General features: G+C 49.8%; 2 protein-coding genes across 3 annotated transcripts in view; one reads left to right on the forward strand and one right to left on the reverse strand.

Moving 5' to 3' along the window:
* The window catches only part of Atp9b (ATPase phospholipid transporting 9B (putative)), a 166,331-nt gene extending 155,421 nt beyond the window's left edge, over positions 1-10,910 (forward strand). The window contains exons 27-30 of one of the 2 annotated variants that reach the window (XM_051202233.1): positions 7,365-7,422; positions 8,386-8,589; positions 9,980-10,012; positions 10,710-10,910. In XM_051202233.1, the coding sequence (XP_051058190.1) occupies positions 7,365-7,422; positions 8,386-8,589; positions 9,980-10,012; positions 10,710-10,846 (432 nt within the window). In that variant the 3' untranslated portion in view covers positions 10,847-10,910. The remainder of the gene's footprint in view (positions 1-7,364; positions 7,423-8,385; positions 8,590-9,979; positions 10,013-10,709) is intronic. The other variant, XM_051202234.1, reaches the window with a different exon arrangement.
* Positions 1-20,765, reverse strand: part of Pard6g (par-6 family cell polarity regulator gamma) — a 1,244,350-nt gene that overhangs the window by 633,168 nt on the left and 590,417 nt on the right. The gene's annotated exons all lie outside the window — the stretch shown is intronic.

A 20,765-nucleotide genomic window follows, 5' to 3' on the forward strand; every position in this document is an offset into this window, starting at 1 on the left:
CACACCAGCACTGGCCTTTGTGTGTTCCGGCAAGGCAGAGACATCCTCTGTCCTGCATAGCATACAGCCTGGCATGTGGCAAGCATAAGAAAACATGTTTTGAAGTATTGTTTTCTTTTAAAAATTCTCAACTCTGTGTCATAGGCATGTGATGTTACACATAAGATAAGAATTTAATGGGTGTTCTGAACCATTTGTGAATCTGTCATGAGTTTAGCACAGGCTTCCAAAGCCTGTGTCTTGAGTCTTACAAAGGACCATCTCTAGCATGGCTCAGCCTGCCTAACCCTGTCACCATGTAAGAAGACCAGCCTTCTTTACTCAATGCAGGGTGCAGCACTGTCAAGCTGTCCGTGACTGGGCGCGTCCTGGGTCTATAGTTGTCTAGTTGTGGGTTTCCAAATCCCACATTGGAAGTGGCTCCCGGCATGTGTCTGTCCTAGAGACGTGTGCGATCCTGTGGGGATAGTGCATAGCACAGTCTGCCCTGAAGAGACTGAGCTGCCACTGTGAAGAGGCCCACGTGGCCGGGACCTGCACCCTGAAGGATAAGCCTTTCCTGAGGAGGTGTGGAGTCGGCCACGTGCTACATCAAAGCATATTCTCGAAGCTAACCCAAGAGCACGAGGATGGAAGGGAAGCTGAGCCCTGCACACACATTCATTGTCACGGCCTCAGAGTCTTCTCCATGGCTAGCTAGCTTTTCCTGAACCAGCACAGAAAACAAAACCACCAACTGTGTTTTTAAATTTAGGTTTTCAGTTGATTGCCTGAAATTCTCAACTCCAATTTAAAGCAGTATCAATATGATAGAATGAATAAAGAACTAAATTGTATGTTCAAGGAATTAGTTGTTAGCCCAGATGACCATTAGTAGATGAAGATGTAATCCAGCTGACCACTAACTAACAGACCAGACAAGTTCAGCTGACCATCAGCTCACCAGATAGGTGTTGGGTAAAGTCATGTACTTTAGGGTTTTATGGTGTTATTGTAAGGACCAAATTTATAAGACTTAAGGCCTCTTAAAAGATCTATAAAGTATATGTAATCCTATTTTCAGATTAAATAAACCTTCATTATTGTAGTATAAAGTAAGGTATAAATATCATCCATCATGGTGGTGATGTGGTTGAAGAAAGTGTTCCAATAGAACAATAGAACGAGCACTCTGAACCTAAAATCCTAGAATGAGACCATTGTGCCAGGATCAGAACAGGGTCACAGACACAAACTATAGGAAGTTATTGCAAATGATTAGTTTTAGTAACTTGTGTGTTTCCTTATCTCCAGATAATCTGAAAATGTTTACTAACAAGAGGAAGCTGGGAATCAGCTTTTGATACAAGTCTAGACACCCCTACCCATTACCCCCACCCTTCTTAAAACTGGACAGTCTGGAACCAGTTAGTTAGGACACTGTAAGTCCTACTGCTCAGAGTTGTGGACTTGCTCACAGGTTTGGAGGGTTCTCAGCAGCAACAGTGGAATGATTGACAAGCAAAGCACGGGCTTCCCCGGGCATTGGCTGAAGCATGGCTTTTACCACCTGTAAAGATTTAGGCCTTGTAAGGATCCACCGGTATCATTACAGGCACCGAAATTACTCCAGTACACAACTGTGTATAGGGTCACAAGTGTTAAGTGACCTTGTCTCTAGCTGTATATTCATCATCAGCTCACACCATATAAACACGAGAAATTTGTTGTGCAGTCTGAACTGGGTTATTATCTCACCGTGTTAAGTTTCCATTTTTTGTAAAGATCAACAATTTAGAATGTCTTAACATCTCAGAATGACCCCTGCATAATTATTCTAACAATTCAGTTCCCCATGTTCTCAAATTCCTCTTTTTCCATGACCCAGAAAGTGGTCATTTTTATCTTTTCGGAATTTATTACGTGACAGATCTGTATACTTCAGACCCTTCAAAAACAGTTTTAGCGAGTAGATTAAGTTGAACTGTCTTAGCTTAATCGGAAGAGCCATTTTGAAGCTTTTCGTTTCTTCTGAACTCTTTGGCAAGACATTCACATGGAACCCGAGATGGGCTCCCATGTGCCCATGTATCAGGCTCCTGTGTGAACCAGGACATGAGGTGTAGTCCCCGCTCCCGCTCCCAGTGAGCCTGCATTTTACCCCCAGAAGAAAGCATATTTTGTGGCAAATGCCAGGTGGTAGCAGAGAACTGTAGCATGAAATAAGCCACAGCTTGTAACATTTGCCCACTGCTATTCCTACCCTGCGTATTCCGAGTTGCTCATCCAAAATCAAAGCTTCCAAAGGCGGTACTGTGTTCTTTGCAGCAAATATCTGTGACTTAGTCACTTTTTCTCTCGCTACGAAGAGACATTGATGGGGAATGTTCTGTATATGCGTTTGTCCTATTGGTTGATGAATAAAACACTGATTGGCCAGGCAGGAAGTGGTGTAGCATGACAGATACTGCCATTAGCTGACCATACAAGGCAACTTTTAAAGACAGCATTTGGTTGGGGCTTACTTACAGTTCCGAGGGTCAGTCCATGACCTGCACGTCAGTGAGCATAGCAGCAAGTGAGCGGAGGAACTGGGGCAGTATCTGAGAGCCTCCACATAGTCCACAAGGAGGAGGCGGGCAGTGAGGGTCTGTAACCCTTAAAGCCCACCCTGGTGATGCACTCATCCCCTCCAGCAAGGCCATGCCTCCTAACCCTTCACAAAACTGGTCCCCCAACTAGGGACCAAGCATTCAGAGTTGAGTCTTTGGGACAATTCTCTTTCAAACCACCACACAGCGTAAGCGCCACAGACCCGCCTTGCTGCTCTGATGCGATCTGCTGACTGTGGGTCTAAGCACGTGTTGGTCTGCTCCTGCAGCCTAAACCAAGCCTACCCTTCTGACATGTCACCAGTATGGTGTTGTTTAGGCCTGGGCAATAGAGACGCCTGGTGTCTGTCTGTCAAGTAGTTAATGAATGAAGAGGGAGTGGATCACCTCCATGAAAAGGCATCATTTCCTTCATTCTCAAAAATACCAGTTTGTTTTCCTATAAAAAACGATGTACTTGTAACAAGTATTTCCAGTTCTTCATATGAAGCCCAGATGCTCTAAACTGGTACACGGTGCTTCTCTTGAGCTCACTCAGTACCCACGGGAATTGACATGCTGGTGCCTCCCCCATCCCCGCAAGTCTCTTCCTATCCGATGGACACACTCTGAGAGAGCTAGTGAGTATGAGAACAGGGCTAAGACAGCCCATAGCCGGAGGTGTGTCTGCTGGGCTCCGAATCTGCCTCACAGGTCAGTTTTCCATCGGGGCTAATGGCACAACTAGTTTGTTTTTGTGACCAGTTGCAAGATACCCAGTAATTGTAGATGGCCCTTCAGAAGTACCCTGCACCTGTCTACTATTTCTTCTGTAGAATATTCTCAAAATGATTAAGTCTCTTAACATGTGTATATGTGCCCTTGTATAATTTTTAAAGTAATGCTGAATAAAATCGAAAATTAAAGGCACAGAATTTTACAAAGAAAAAAATTTTAATTTCTTTTTTAGGTACCATAATTGTGTTGAAATCTCAATAAAAGATAAAAGTATTTTATGTGATTCCTAAATCTAATATACTAGCATTAGTTAGATCCAAAAATATCACTTTTAGTAATATAAACAAGCCGAGCACTTTTAATATAGCTCTGGTAAAAAAAAAAAAAAAAAAAAAATTGCAAAACACAAGCACATACCTTTGAATTATAACATACTTTTGGAAGATTTTTAAAATGTAAAGGGGTGATTTTTATTTGGGGACTGAACTTTGTTGATTATTGACAAACTGGCTCTAAAATGTAGATGGAATGGCAGGGAGACTGGCCTTGTTGAAGCAGCATGGGGAAACAGCAAAGGTGGTTGGCTCACTTTCATGTTCCCAGGCTTGCTGTATAGTAACAGTAAGAGCCGCAGTCAGGGCAGGCTCATAACTGGAGAGAAGAGAACCCACACTGCCCACTGACCCAAGTGGGAGATGAGGCTGTGTCAACAGATGACGTCAGCCCAGCTGGTCCTGCTTACCCCCTCCATGTATGCATAGGCGTCCAAGTGATCATTGATGCACATGTAAACAGTAGGCCTCCTGGAAGAAATATGGGAAAAGATAATTCATAACCTTGACTGAGAGTTGGTCTATAAAGGACAAAATAAATTGGATTTCATCATAATTTTAAAGTTTTGCCTTGTTAGTCACACAGTTTACAAAATGAAAACATGAAGCCACACCATAGACTGGGAGAACATATTTGCAAGTTATACTCTTTTTAAAAAAGGACTTTATTCATAATGCATAAAGAACTCTAAAAATTGAGTTTTTAGTAGCAATTATTGCTGAGTGTCTGTGGTTATAGCAAGCTGCTGGCCAGGCTGGAGAGCCAGTGGCAACTGTGGTCTGCTGTCCCAGCTCCTGTGGGGATTCAGAGTGCTTTTGTGAACTGTGTGTGTCAGCCTTAACCCTGGCCTGGATGCAGACTGAGCAAGGGTCCTCGGCCACCTGCAGGGTTGCCCAGTCTGCTTTCTGCTCTTACATGTTCAACAGTATTGCCAGTTAGTAACTGGTCTTTCTATGACATTGCTGTGTGCGTCAAGCAAACCATGATTTGTTCCTCTTGAGTCTCATTTTTTCAGTTGTACAGTAGTCCCTGTCTCCCCGCTTCAACCTTGGGAATATGAGAGAAGCAACCAGTTTGTTGTGACTCTAGTAGGAAGCAAAGTTAGTTGAGATGGACTGGGAAAATACTGTGATGAAAGAGAGAGTCCTGGCACTTCTGAGAAACCAAGAGTGTCCCTGTGCTGGCACCCAGAGGAGAGATCTGTCATATGCACATCAGTGTGCTCACCTGTAACCTGCATGTACTCACAGCATGCATGGTTCCAGTCCACAGTGTGTCCTAGCACATGTCACTGTGAGCCACACATGCATTCTGCATCCAGGACACTTTGTGCTTTCATATTAATGATGTTAGTCATCTTGGGGTTGATTAACCCTTTTGCAAAGTTCCTTTTTTATTATATGTTTGGTTCCTCTACAATCAGTATGTAATGCTTAATTGGAGATATGTCAGTGGGAATGCCCACTGAATGTGCTACCATTCAGTTTCTACATTATCTGTATGTCATAGACGAGGAAACTGGGACATGCAAGGTAAAACAGGAGCTCAGGGTAAAACAGGAGCTGTGTGCTGGGCAAGGCTGGCTCAGGGTAAAACAGGAGCTGTGTGCTGGGCAAGGGCGGCCCCGGGAAAAGGAGGGGGTGGCTGGGCAAGGCTGGCTCTGGGTAAAACAGGAGCTGTGTGCTGGGCAAGGCTGGCTCTGGGTAAAACAGGAGCTGTGTGCTGGGCAAGGCTGGCTCAGGGTAAAACAGGAGCTGTGTGCTGGGCAAGGCTGGCTCTGGGTAAAACAGGAGCTGTGTGCTGGGCAAGGCTGGCTCTGGGTGTCTGTCACAGCCTCTGTGCTCCTTGCATGTCTAGCACACGGTCAGAGTCCCTTTTGGGAGGACTGGTCTTTGATACTTGAGGGAGTGATGGAGCCTGTCGTTCAAAGGAACATCCATCCTGTACCAGGAAGAGCAGTTCAGAGGCAGCTGGAAGTCCACAGCGAGTGAGTTGCTTCTGGGGCTCATATATGTATACCACAGAGTGAGATTTCTTCCCTCGTAGGTCTATTTGTAAGCATCTATGTCAAGGAACATGACTTACGCACATTTCCTCTGATTACTTATTGATGGTTTTTATACCCATTTCATTATGCAGAGACTTACTAATCCGTGGCCTGTATGCAGTCAGCAGTAGTCATATATGCAGATTGGATGTGTGGCCTTAATGCCCTGATATGTTTGCATCCTTAACAAGACACGTGGCACAAATGTCCCCATTGACTTCCAACATCTAAATTGATCATTTTCTCCCAGTCTCGGCGTTTCAGAAAATCTGGCTATTGAGTAAATCTCTTTACTTATACAGAACATTAAAGTTAAATTTCCTTTTAAGTTCCTGAAGTAAAATTAGTCACATGCTTAATTACAGATGGATTTTATGGCCAAAGACCAAACATGCTCGTGTCTGACAAGGGAGGTGCTCTTGTGAAGTAGGTTCTTAAGAAATGTGCTAAAGTTCTCTGCTTTTGAAAATCAGCATTAACTTTAATAAATTACAATATAGTTGAATTCTGTAGTGAGGATTAGGGCTCGGTCAGTATCTTCACTGATGGACGCTTGTAACCAAGGAAACAGCTTAAATGAATGTTACTATTGTTTACAGCTAGAGCACAACTTGAATTATAGTCTGGACATGTACCTGCATGCATGTACGTGACCACACTGTGCAGGTGCCCACAGAGGCCCAAGTGTGTTCAATCCCCTGGACCCGGAGCTCCGGGTGGGTCTACACCACCTTGTGTTGGAAGGGCATTAAGCTCCCTTAACTACGCAGCTGTCTCTCCCTTCACAGTGGCATTTAACCCACATCTCCTACAAGAAACTCTCCCAGGGAGTGAAGCTGGGGAAAGGGATATATTAATGCAGGACTTAGGACTCTGACTCACTGATGTCACAGGTATGCAAGCAGGAGCTGAAGGAGCGTGCCAGGCTCCCCGATTCTTGGCCTCCATCCTGCTCTGGCATATGTCCTCTGATGGACCCCAGCACGGAGAGCCTTACAGTCCTGCCTTGTACTGAAACACTGTGAGCTCCGAGGGTCAGTGCAGGTGACCAGCAGCATCTCTTGTCTCCGGCCCATGCTAGAGCCTGTGCTTAGCCTGAAAGGTGAAGCAGGAAGTACACAGGAAACCATTCCATCTCTGTCTGTGCTGGACTTACTCATGCGGAAGGTTTTCCTGAAGGGTTACAATGTCAGACATTCTTATTTCAGTTGGGACAAGTTGGGACAACTGAAATGCCTCCACCATTTTTATTTGGGGGTCCGGGGATCCAGAGAAAACTGAGAAGGAAGTATTTATTTCCAAAAAGTAACAAAGTAGAGGAAAACATTTTTATTACAGTCTTTAGCTACTAGTTCAGCTAAATGTTTGTCTATAGATACCAACTTCTGGGTTACTAGGAATCCAAGGACATGGTTGTGGCTTAAGACTTCCACAGATGAGAGGAGAAGGCTTATAAGACCCTAACCAACCACAGGCATCCCATACACACCCATGATGCCCACCCCAGGGCTTCTCCAGGGGACAGCATCACCTGAGGTATCCTTTGTCAGGTTAGGACAGCACATGGTGGGCGTAGGACCCTTGAGATGCTCCCATGCCCAGGACCCTTGGGATTCTATAGTCAGGCATGCCACTCTGCTCTCCTAACTAACCATTCCACCCACTGTCCCTCCTAGGGGAGATCCCTTTCCTTCAAGACCTTCCTCATATGGGTTTTGATCAGTATTTACCAAGGTAAGATGGACCCTGCTTTTACCAGACCAAAGTGTGTGCGTGCGCGTGTGTGTGTGTGTCTGTGTGTTTGTGTGTCTGTGTGTGTTTGTGTGTCTGTGTGTGTTTGTGTGTATGTGTGCGTGTGTGTGTCTGTGTTGTGTGTGTGTTTGTGTCTGTGTGTGTGTGTGTGTAAAGTACTGTTTTCTGTTTTCACCCACAAGTTAAATTTCAATAGTTTAGATTTCTTCAGCAGTTACATATTGGCCTGCTTATCTTGTAGACTGGTATCTCAGCATGTGGATATGTGCATTGATATTTTGGAGAGAGCTTTTTTTGGTTTGATTTTGGAGGTTTTGAATTTTTGAGATAGCATCTCTTGTAGCCCACGATGGGCTAACTCATTTTGTAGCTGAGACTGGGCTTGAACTCCTGATCCTTCTATTTCCACCTTCGGAGTCCCGGGATTACAAGTTTTGTCACCGTGCCCAGGATGTGTGATGCTGAGGGTCAAACCCATGACCTCCTTTATACAAGCAGGTCCTCCACCACTTAGTTGCATGCTCAGCCCCAGGCTGGCACTTTTTAACTATTAGGTGAACTGATCAGAAAACTCCAATCAGCACTTTTTACATTGTGCTTCACAGAGGTTTTCTTTGAGGTATCTAACTGGGAGCCATTGCCGTCTGCTGGAGTTCCAGTGAAGGATGGGTTACCCTAGCATAACTGGCTGGCAGGCCAGAGAGCTCGTGTGAGACTTACTGTGAAGTCAGCCACGGGGACGGGACGTTGGCTTCCTACCGATCTTTAAAGTGCATGGGCCTCTGCAAATGCCAGCATTGGACGGACTGTCGGCCCTCAGCAACAGTGTCTGCACTCCTGTGCCTATTGCGCGTGTGTGGGCCGGCCATTCCCGTGCGCCCTGTTCTCGCTAGCTTGTGCCGGTTCCCAGCCCACGAAGAAAGTGCACCCCCCTCTTTCTTGCAGGCGGCATCCTCATGTACGGGGCCCTGGTGCTCTTCGAGGCAGAGTTCGTCCATGTTGTGGCCATCTCCTTCACAGCGCTGATCCTGACTGAGCTGCTCATGGTGGCTCTGACCATCAGGACGTGGCACTGGCTCATGGTTGTGGCCGAGTTCCTCAGTCTGGGCTGCTATGTTGCCTCACTTGCTTTTCTAAATGAGTATTTTGGTAAGTGCTTGGAGCTTTGATTCATTATCTGCAACAAATTAACCTTTTGTTGTTATCTCTTCAGCAGTAGCTTATAGACAACCCCCATAGCAGAAAGGTTTGGAACGCAGAAGTTTGTTTCTATGGAAAGATAAAAACCTTAGTGACTTATAAAATTAAGACCTTCACGGTCTTCCTTATGTTCATCTCCAATCATTTTCCCTGTGAGAGCTGCGCTGGTTATGTTTTCATGTGGAGTCACTGACTGCTTCAAAGCAGGCGGTTTCAGAGAGGAGGTGTGATGCTCAGGAGCGGCCCACCTGTGAATCTACACTTTGTGTCCTCAGCATTCCCAGTCCCTGCCTGTCCCTTAGCACTGTCCCACCCTCGCCTGGTCCGCTCTGCTCTGCAGATTTGTTTCATCACTCTTCTTCCCCAGAGACCCTGGGAATGGCAGGGCCACCTCGGTTCAGTCACTGTGGCTGATGACACCAAGTCCCATCCTGTCCCAAGGACAGACAGATGCTCACTTGAACATCGGCGATTGCGGGGCTGCACTGCTTCTGGATACAGAAGGCCCAGCTTCCCAGGCTCCAAAGCAGAGGGTGTGGGCATGGTGTGAACACCCGTGCGTGCATGCATGCATTCTTGTAACCGCCTGAAAGCCAAGCAGCATGCTCCCTGATCTGAAAAGGAAGGCGCCAGGCTTCAGAAGGGAGAAAGCTTTACGAGTGAGCCCCTCTTGTGTCCTACACACCCATGACAGCAGCAACAGTTGCCCCCCATGAGCAGTTAGTCACATGCCTGGGGTCCTTGCACTTCACATGGAGACACTGTGACTCTGGGTGATGAGTGTGGAGTTTGCACACTGATGAATAACAGAGCCCCTCCAGGTGGTGGGTCAAAGCCACAGTGAGTGCGTGCACTTGCTGTAAGCGATCACTCTGTGGACCAGGCAGTGGATGATGCAGATGGAGAGTGGAAAGAGTTAGCTTACATTAAAAGGAACATGAAATATAGGTGTGTGTGTGTGTGTGTGTGTGTGTGTGTGTGTGTGTGTGTGTGTTCATTATGCCTATGACATGTAAGAAAGGGCTTTCAAAGTAGAATGTCAGGTGTGGCAGTGTTCTGAGGTGGACACTCTTAGACACTAGCACACATTCGGGGAACGGGTCTGGGCATCTGTTTCCATGTTCCTGACACCCTCATTACATTGTGGTTCCCTTTCAAACGTTACCTGCAGCAGACAGTGAAGTGAAGGGTAGAACCCCAGCCACACGTGCACCTCACGCTAACATTGTGCTGCTTTTTAATGCATTTCTCCAATAAGTAGCTAACTAACCACTTAAAATGCCTGAGCTTCCTTCAGCCTTTCCTTCATCTGCTTTATTCATGTTTTCTCTTGGCACAGGTATAGGCAGAGTATCTTTTGGCGCTTTCTTAGGTAGGTAAAGTTATTATTCCCTTCCAGAGTACAGACATTTAGCAAAACAGCATTGCTGGGCACACTAGGCTAATTCTTTCAAGTTCAAATAAAAAACAGTTTTCCTCTAACTCAGCCCTCCTCACCCACTAAGACCTTGTGAGGCTACCCTGAGCTACCTACCAGCACTCTGTGCTCTAGGTGCTGTCTGCCCTCCCTAAAACAGACCTGCCTGTAAGTGCCTGCCAGAGGTTTTGTCCAGCTATGCGTGGAGAGCCCGGCCTCCAGGCCCCAGTGTAATTTGTAACTGGTGAGCAGAGCCTCTTCTCCCAGCTCTGGTAGCAGTCCAGGGGATTGTGGACTTTCACACATGTCTTGCCATGGGGACTTTGATGGCCTTGTTAACTGCAAAGTGAGCCTGTACCCTCTGTAGGTCATACTGAATGTGCTGTCTACCTGTTAGCCATGTGCAAGCCCCTCCCAGAGCCAGGGTGTGTTGACTGTTGAGAGAAGCACACACCGGACAGGTGTGCAGATCACACAGCTGGGCAGTGAGGCCCGTCAAGGTCGAGGGCCACAGACCTGTGTGCATGACCACGATGGAGGCAATGGCTCTGGGGACCGGGGTGGGGGAGTCAGTCTGGGCTGTGGCTGTGATCTTAGGGACTGGGAGCTGCTATGGCTGGCTCTCAATCTCTCCTGTCCCTCCTCCCGACAGATGTTGCCTTCATCACAACCGTGACCTTCCTGTGGAAAGTGTCAGCCATCACTGTGGTCAGCTGCCTTCCACTCTACGTGCTCAAGTACTTGAAGCGAAAGCTGTCCCCTCCCAGCTACTCCAAGCTGTCCTCCTGAGTATGCCCTGAGGCCAGGTAGAGACACTCCTGCGCTGGGCAGCATGAGGGACTGGCGCTGCTGGTGGGCTGAGGGCTGAGCTCCCCTGGCCTTCCTCCCGGTGTCTGTGCTGAAACAGCGTGAGCAGCTATGGAAGGGAGTGAGTGCTTCGGCACGGCTGGGCAGGGTTTAGTTCCTGAGCATCGAGAGCTTAGTTTCTGCAGGGTCCCAGCATCTGCCTCCTTTCTTTGATGGTGTACTGTAGAAAGCCATTCCTGCTCAGACTGGAGATGCCATGCCTGCCCATGCCACTGCACCTCGACAGACAGTGGGCCCGCTCGCCCACCCTCTGCCGCCGGCACACGCCTCCTCAGATGCAGTTTTGCTTTCCAGTGGACACCACACACATAACAAGCCCAAGTGGCCAGCGGTGACACTTCTGATATCCTAATTCCGTTGCAGCTATGAATGTAAACCATTCCTCAAGGCACTGCCTTCAGCTGATACATTTTTATATCGGTAAAAACGTATTCAGAACTGTTTACGTAGAACTCAGCTGTCCTGTGCAACTCACAGCACCACAATGCTTTGCTTCCTGAGTAGGTGTCCCTAGTCTACATGGCTTGTGATGGCAGATCCCCTGTCGAAGGCTGCACTGAGGGCTGATGGGAGTTCCTTGGAGGGATGCCGGGCTTAGTTCTCCCCACGCATCATGTGCGTGCATCCCTGTACTGCGCAGTGTGTACCCACCACACAGTGACCTCATGACCTCCGCTCTTCACGCTGTACAGCAGGCTGTGGGAGTCTCCTTTGCACTAGTTTTTGTATATGCCTACGCTCTTCAGCCTGACTCCCCCTCAGGCCTGGCCCTGAGACCCTGAACCGCTCGCTGGGGAAGGACAAGCTGTGAGAAGGAGCACTGAGGACCCGGCCCTAGCGGGCCATGCGCCTGCAGAACCTCCGCCTAGGCTCCTGTGGGCTCTTGAGAGGAGAAACCCTTGGCCGCAAATAAAGCTTCATTGCTCCCGACAGCCTTTTGACTTGAGAGCCTTTGTTGTTAGTGAGGAGCTTTGTGAGAGCTCAAGCATCCCCTTTCCCAGGCAGACTGCAGTCAGGGAAAGCTGTTCCTCGTATTCCCCACAAGGTGTCACTGTTCATTGTCAGTTCACAGGCCAGTTCTCTTCTCCCTGTTGAAGGAGGGAACCCAGAGGTCACTGACCAACATACCTGACCGGACTTCATTGATGCAGTGTGAACTAAGGGTGTCGTATTCACAGAAATGCCGAGAGGCCCTGAGCCGATGGCACATTGCTTTGATCAGGGTGTGGCCTGCCTGCAGATCGCCCCCTCACGTATGCTGTTGAGAAGTAGAGCACAGGCAGGAAGCTAACCAGCATGGTGTTGAAGAGTTGCAGGCAGCCTCAGAGAACAGTGCCCACGGTGAGCCCCTCGGGTGCAGCCATGAGACACAGCAGAAGTAGTGGACCTTTATGTCTTCCGAGGTTGAGATGTGTGAAGTCGTAGTTAGGGGCTGTGAGAAGCCAATGTGGTTTCTCATCCATGAAGTGAACATAATCTCCCCCTCAGGGAGCCGCTGTCCGGGTCAAATGAGGCGACGATGGGAGGAGCCCTGAGCAGAGGCCTGGCACACTCGAGGTCTGGGTAGCACTGGGCCTTGTCTGGATGAAGAGAGTGACTACTTAATAAAGGATCACTAGGCCTGATCTAGCTCAGGCCTACAAAGTAGCTCTTCAAGGGTCAGGGGAAGGAGCACTCAGGGGCAGCATGGCCGTCCTGCCGGCTTCTGAGACAACCTCGTTGAGTGTAGTTTTAAATTCCGGAGCTGTGTGAGCTCCACAACGCCGCCTCCTGGGCAGGCCTGCCTGCTGGTGAGCACTGTCCAATCCTCACGGGCGTCTGCAGGCCTGGTCCCCTGTTTTGTGCAAAGAAAGAGCCTCCGCGCTGTCCAAGGCAGCACACATGACAGACAGGGTCTTGCTCACTCCACGTGAAGATGCGCGTGTAAGGAAGCTAGCAGGACAGACAGCAAGTGCGTCTCTCCTGGAGAGATGGAGCTGACCAAGACCAGAAAAGACGCGTTCACACCGGGGTCAGAGAATACACGTCACGGAAGCAGAGCACAGAACAGCGGAGCGAGTTGTGAGGAGCCACGGGAAAGGCCACTGAGGCAGACGGGGCAGGGGGGGGGGACAGAGAGAAGGCTGACAAGCTGTGGTCAGGTGGGCAGATGCATGAGTAGGCCTGGACAGTCAGTAGGTGACTGGGTCGATCAGTGGGTAGTGGCCCGATGGATGTTCAGTCAGTCTGTAAGTCCAGGAGGTAAATAAATGAGTAAGCAGATAGACATGTGGACAGGTGTATGGACAGACAGGTGTATGGACAGACAGGTGGGTATCGATGGGTAGGTGGGGGAGTGCTGGGCAGAGGGCAGTTAGATGGGCAGATAAACTCTAAGGGCCACCATGCTTTGTCTGCTAACAGTTGTGAAGCAAAGAGGACCTGGCTGTGTTCCCACAGAAGGGTAACATTGTTAAAGTGACCCCTGGTTCCTTCCTGTGGTGCCCAGAGCCCAGCAAAGAAGCCATAGTAGAAATCCTCAGAGTAGCCAAGCAAGCCGTGTGCTGCTCCACCTCTGAGGAAGGCCTGGAGACCTGTCTTCAGGGGCATCATCCAAGGATGGTCAGTGCTGCACAAAAGACGTCAGGTGACCCAGATGGGCAAAATGCAAAACTAGCCACACCCTAGACACGTGGGCAGACGGACGGGGCAGCTACAGTGAGCTGCCAGGAGGTGGCCTGAAAGCCAGGTGGCCGTGGCGGTATCACTCACAGTAGACTAGCTAGCTGGTTTTTTTCAAAAAGATTATTTTCTCTGTGTGTACATATGTTGTGTGTGGTACATGCACGGGTGTATGCAGTAGCACACCCACACACATGTGGAGACCAGAAGGGGATATCCGGCGGCTGGCCACAGCTCTCCCTGTCTCACTCCTTTGAGACGGGGTCTCCGACTTAACCGGAGCCGGGCAGCCGGCATGTCCATGGCTTCTGCTCTCTGCCTCACACAGCACTGGGGTTTCAGGCCCAAAAAAAGCACTCCTAGGTTTTTCTGTGGGTGTTGGGGACTCGAACTGAGTTCATTGTTACACCGTGAGGGCTGTCGCCCACTGAAGCATCTGCTCACCTCTGTGATTGCCGTCAGTCCGTGAGCAGCAGCTAACAGGGAAGGAGAGGGAAATGGAAGCCATTGCCCTGAGCCCATCACAGCAGCTGGGCCCTCATGCTCTGCTCAGCACAGCACAGGAGCCCCGGAAGCCCAAGGCCGGACCTAATGCTGGAGCCAAGCAGGTGTGCTTGACACGGGCCTGTACTTCCAACACCTGGGGCTGAGGCAGGAGGACTGTAAATTTGAGGACACGACAAGGCCCTGTTTCACAAATCAAAATAAAAATCAAATGGCCTACTTCCAACAATGGCAAAAAAGGAATGGATTAGAGAAAATTTAAACTTTGAATGTAATGAAAATGTCAAGATTTGAGAGACACAATCAAAGCCATGCTTGGGGGAATTTATAGGTTTAAATGCTTATATGAGAGAGGAAGTCTAGAATCAAGGCTTTACTTCCGGGAAACTGGGGGGAAATAGCAAAGCAGGCTTAACCAGGAAGGAAAAACCAAAAGACAGTATGAGTGTCAGCAAGAAAGGGCCACACTGGAGAAGCCAGCTCTGGAGATCAGCTGGGGCCCCACCCCCACCCCCCACATGCTGAGGAGAAGAGAGACTAAATTCCCACACTCCGGTTCTGTGGATGAGACACAGCAGCAGCAGGTGAGTATAAAAACACCTGAGAAAATCAGGGACGTGGAAAGGTCATTGGGTTCAGTTTCTGAGCCCATAGTCTGGTGAAGCAGAAAATCACCCGGGAGAGCGTGCTAGATCAACACTGCACTCTTGGGGTGGACAGGAAGGGACCAGGGTTCCCATATCCCCTCCTAGGCGCACCCTGAGCGGCCTAAGCTCCTCCCTCTAGGCCCCATCTCTGACTAGGTCACACAGCACCATCAGGGAACTAAGCCTTCAGCAAACTGAGCCTTTGGAAGGAACCCTCTTGGGGCTTGCGGGGCGGGGAGCTGAACTTACTGTGACAGGGCAGTAGCAGCATGTAGCCCCGTCGCTCTGGTTCTTACACTGTGTGGTAGACGGGCAGGGTTGTGTGTGTGTGTTTTTGTTTTTTAACTTCCTATGAACCTATTATCAGAGGCCTGGGAGACCTTCTGCTGAGTGGTCAGATGAGAAGCGTCAGGCCCCGGGCCAAGTGTGGGAAGTGAGCTCAGGCCTGGGCAGCAGCCCTCACCACATTCCTCTGGGTTTTCTGGAAGGAAAGCCAGTTGGTGAGGCCAGCCGACTGCGAGCAGATCTGTGACTGGCTGTGATGCATGGCTTGCAGACAGCTTCCATGTCGGCCAGTATCTGCGACCCAGGCCAGATGGGAAGGACCTGCCTGGGCCAGGGGTCAGGAGGCCACAGGTCCTGTGTCTTAGGAAATGCCACCTGCCAAATATTCCATTCTTGTGTTTTCAAGGGACAGAACTCCCGGGGTGTCTCGCAGAGGGTGCAGTAGGTACTGGGGGGGGGGGCTTCCAGCATGCCACTCACTGCTGAGTGGCTACTTTCCCCAGGCTCAGTCCCGCAGCTCCTGCAGCACCGCAGCTCCTGCAGCATGCCCTTGGGCCCATGAGGACATTGTCCCTCTCCTCTTGCCCCACGGCATGTGGAGTCTGGGCACCTCCTGCCTCTGGAGACCAGCATGGCACCACAGATGTGCTTGGAGAGCACAGTGTCGACACTTAAGGGCTGGAGAAAACGAGGCACAGAGTTTAGAGGGTTTCTCAAGAGCCAGAGGAACTGAACCGACCTGTATGCAAGGGTGGTACATGTATGGACCTTGCTTCTTGAGTCACAAGGCCACATGCATGTAGGTGCCTAAGGCATCCTTTCTAGTACACCTAGGCTCGTATAAAAGGCCTGAAGGGAGTGGGTGGGAAGGGTCATAGAGCTGTCCTCCCTGCCCAATCTGCACCCTGCAGCCCCCAGGCATTCCCAACCAGGGGCTCCACGGGCTGGGTACCAGTACACCCTGGCCTCTCCACCTTCCCATCCAAGACTGACCTTCGCATCCCTGTATGAAAGCTGCCCAGGTGCAAACAACTGCACAACCATGCTGAGCCCTGTGTTTTCCCTTCAGCTCCTTGCAAGTGTCCACAGGATTTAGCAGAAGCCAGGATGGGACCTGATCTGTTGAGCTCTGCCCTCTCCCCAGTCCTGCTTTTGGGCATTGGCCAGTGACTTGACAGAGTGGAATGTCAGTTTGGGAATGACCCTGAAAAGCATGAGGTTCTAGATTCTAATCAGGCACATGGCACCAACCTGTGTCATCACATGGTATCTTCTAGCTGTGCATAAATGTCAGGTTATAAAATGCCTTCTCCCAGTCTGCTCTGGCGCCTCTGAGCATGAGTGTAATTCCAGATTGTCCCAGGAGGGGGCAATAGACACCAAGAAACGGTGCTTCCAGGTTGCTTTGGATACCCATGCTCTGATGGGGTTAGCCAGCCAGCTAATGACAGGAGTACTCTGGATGCCACTTCTTCCTAGGGTCCAACAAGGACTCCTGGCTTTGTTTTGACAGAGGAACACGCTGCTGCTCACAGACAATTACGTGCAGATGGCATCTGGTTTTGCCTTTGCAATGGGGCCCTGGTGCCTGAGTTCCAAGTACGTGGTCCTTGTGGGAAAAGTTCAAAGGAAACAACCCAGGGCCTGGGAGGTCCTGTGTACCTATGGAGCCAGGGGCCTGTGGGAGTCTGATTGTGAACACAGCCTCGCTGACAGAGTCTCCAGGACCCGGCACTGTGACTTTGACCCAGAAAAGAGCTAGGCGTCCTTCCGTTACACTGAGTATACCAGAGTGTCTGCGCCCAGCACACTAGCAGCTGGTGTGCTCCCTACAGGCCCAGGGTGGACCTAGATGCACATACAGGTCTGTGTGGACAGCTTTGCAAGTATGGTGTTCAGCAGCAAGTATCCCAGACCCTACCCTCAAGGGGGAGTACCTGGGTACTGGAAGAGGGGGGGTGAGGCCTAAAGGATTGAATACTAGTGCAACCCAGAAACCTGGCTCTGTGTGAAAACGGAGTTGAAGCGTGCCCTCTTGGTATGCCCCTGGTTTGAGAAACCCGGTAGTGCTGGCAAGCCTGCTAGGATGCCCTCCATACCCAAAAGGCTAGCCAGCTGCCCCCAGCCAGCAGCCCCCTTTCTTACCTAAAGGCTGAGTAGCTGTGACTCAGTTTCTCCCTGAGGAGAACACACTGTTTGAAGACATGGGCTATGAACAGGGCTCTGTGAACATGTGAAAGGCTATGCATCAGAGCAAGCTTGGGCTGTCCTGGAGAACTGGCTGTATTTCTCACTACGCCCGTCCTTCACTTGGAGGCTCTGAGTTACCCTGCCAGGACCCGCTGCCATTGATTTGCACTCAGTTACCCTGCCAGGACCCGCTGATCCCAATATTCACTTTCTAAGCCATTTTCTGGGTAAAGTATTCACAACACTAGGAACTCTCCACCTGGCCTCGTAAGCCCTAGAGATGGGTGTGCCCCTCCCCCAAGCCTGGAGTTGGTAGGTAAAGTAAAGAATACACACAGTAGGACCTGCCCTACCTGCCATGACCCTCTACCCACCTGCAGCTCAGGCTCCTGGCATGTAGGTCAGGTTCTGTATAGGAGATTAACCTGGCTCACGGGAAGGTTGTGGCCCATTGCCTCTCAATTATGCATCTGACTCCCACATCCTCGGGGTGCTGTTAGTTGTTGGCATTTCTCTTTCTGTAAAGAGTCCTCTGTAGTTCCTCGAGCTTGTGAAGCTAACATTGCCTGCTGTAGGTCTGTGGGAGAAAGCGCTACTAGCTATCTCAATTTTAGTGACTAACGGTGTGTTCATATCACTCATGCAGAGGCTCCCAGGACCAGCCCCTTCATATTCCTACCATACGTGCAAAACTTCCCCAGACAAGCCCCTCCATATTCATATCACACATGCATAGGTTCCCAAGGCGAGCCCCATCATATTGCAGAGCTAGCCTCACAAGACAAGCCCCTTCATATCATATGGAACACAGAAGTTCACAGGACCAACCTCCTTCACATATCACACATGTCGAGCTTCCCAACATGAGCCCCTTCATACTTGTGTCATGTGTATACACAGCATATACGCAGGGCTTCCCCAGACAAGCCCGTCATATCATACACAGAGCAGCTATGTCTAATGTGCAGCAGCTTCAGGACGTCCATGTGCAACCGTTTCCAAGGCATCCTCCATGGCAAAGCAGAAAGGGGAGTGAAGGAATTCAGTAGCCATTCTCACCCCAGGGTTTCTGAGAACATGGAATGAATGGGTAGGGTGTGTGTAGGGAGCTTCTGGGCTTCGACCCTGAGGTCATTCTGCTGTAAATTACCTTGACTACAAAGTACAGCAGCTCCACAGACTGAAGATGCTACCTAAAGGGTGTGGCTGGCTGTGGACCATACCTCCCTACCTCAGGCCAGCTGGAGACCGCAGGAGGGAGGGAGGGATAGAACGACCGTGTCTTAGACTAGAAACCGAAAGCCCAGGGAGAGTAGGGGGAGGCCGATAGGTGCCTGGAGTGGGCTCTGCCAGCTCTGGGGACCCCTGGCTGACATCTTCTGGTGCGTCATGCATCCCAGCATTCTTCCCTTGTCTGGGACAGGGACATCTCCTGGGGCATCCGGGGTGGCCCCCGTCCTCAATTTATGACATAACAAAAAAGAACAAAAGTGATCAGCATGGAACAGCAGCCCAGACCCGATGGGCGATCTGGTTGTCTCCTATCAGAGTTCTCAATTCTTGCTGGCTTTAGGGGCAAGAAAACAAAGTACTAGCATGGAAATAGATGGTATGTTAGAGACGAGGAGGAGGAAGATGGTTCAGAGATGGAATTGGGAGGCCATGCCAAGGGCCAATGTTAGCTGTAATGTGCACAGGCAGAACAGAAAAGCCACCAGGGGCTGCCAGGGAGCCTGGGAACCAGAAATGGGAAGAGGGGTATCCTGGGAGTCATGATCAGTCTGACAGCACACTGAAGCTGAGGAATGGCCTGTCAAGAACCCTTTCCAGGGCTACACTTGAACACTTACCATAGCTCTGTTATACCCGAGGGCCAACTCCTCTCCTTTCCAGAATCTGCTGTCCACCACTGCCCCTTTGTGTTCTCTCCACTCCCACCCACAGGTTCTCAGCCCCTCTCCTGAATGCCTTCAGCTCTGAGAAAAGAGCCTGCAGCTCAGACGCCCATACAAGTCTTTGGGAGAAAGATGGGCATCATTATCACGAAGGAGACGCAACCCTACCGGGCAGCTTGCTCACCTAATAACCAAGGTCTCTAAGGGGCTCTGGTCTTACCCATTAGTGGGCAGAAACAAGAGTCCTCAGGGCCACCTGCTGCTGTCATTGGCCATATCCTTATACATGGCTTCACAGCCCAGAACCACAGAGCCCCAGAAGGATGCCCCATGTCCTTGTCTAGGCTGGGCATTAGTACTGAAACTGTAGATGAATGTGAGAACACAATGGCCTGAGGATCAGAGACAGGAAGGTAAGACAGCGTTCCACTTATTTAAAAAAAAATTTGTTTTTATTCTGTGTTTTACTTGCATGCATTTATGTGTGCTGTGTGGGTGTCCACTGCCTTCAGAGGTCAGATGAGGGCAGCGGATCCTCTAAAACTGGAGTTAAAGGTGTTTGTGAGCCACCACGTAGATGCTGAAACAGAACTGGGTCCTTTGGATGAAGTAACCCTGTACCCAGTATGGAGCCACCTCTCCATCACCCCACCCCTAGCCCCCCTGCCCCCAGGGTTCCGTTTCTGTGGCGCCTGGAGTACCAGACCTTGGGATGGCAGTAGAGTGCTAGAACTCCAGCTTGGACACACATGGGGACAGGCTCAGTTTGGGAAGACAAAAAAGCCCGATATGCACACACTCTCACACATCATGGGATGCGCACACACTCAAAATGGGCTTCACTGGGGCTGGGGAGATGAATCAGCGGGAAGCCTATTGCCAGACAAACCTGAGGACCTGAGTTCAGATCCCCAGAACCCATGGCTGGGCACATGACATCTCTGTGATCCCAGCATCCCAGCAGGATGGGTGAAGGACAGGAAAATCCCCAGACACTTGAGGGTCAGCTAGCCTGGAGTATGCAGCCATGATGGAGAGACAGGTGGAATGTCAGGACAGACATCTGACGTTCTGTGACCATACACACCATGGCATGGGGGTGCCTGCATACATTCACCCACACACACGTGTTTAAAATGGGTCAAAATAGTCAATTTCATGCTATGTTTATTTTCAACAGTTTTTAAAAAGTAAAACTCCCTTTTAAAAGACTTTTTGGATAGAGCCTGACTAAGCCCTGGGGAAAGCCCCCAGGCTCGGAGGGAACGGCCTGGGCACGCTGTGTTGGTAACTTGAAGCCTCACTGTGGAGAGACTTATGTTCATTTACACTTTGGCAAGATGCCACTTCCTGTTTCCAAGAAGAATTAAAGAGCTGAGCAGACTTATAAAAAGCTCCACGTCTTCTTGGACATCAAACGGCCCCACACAACCCCTCCATGGGTTGGGTGTAAATGGAGCAGAGACACATGGATTAAATTCCCCTTGCAGTTTACTCCAGTTTAAAAATTAATGGAAAAAGTGCCTGGCAAAACTTGTTTAGAGCTTTATTGAACCAAAACAGTTTAAAAATAGTTTGGGAAGCTGGGCCTGCACTGGAGCTGCGTCTCGCCAGGCCGAGGGGCTCCTGGGGCAGCCAGAGCCACAAGCTCTGCAGTGG

The sequence above is a fragment of the Phodopus roborovskii genome, unplaced genomic scaffold, assembly GCF_943737965.1.
Source record: "Phodopus roborovskii unplaced genomic scaffold, PHOROB, whole genome shotgun sequence".
NCBI lineage: Eukaryota > Metazoa > Chordata > Mammalia > Rodentia > Cricetidae > Phodopus > Phodopus roborovskii.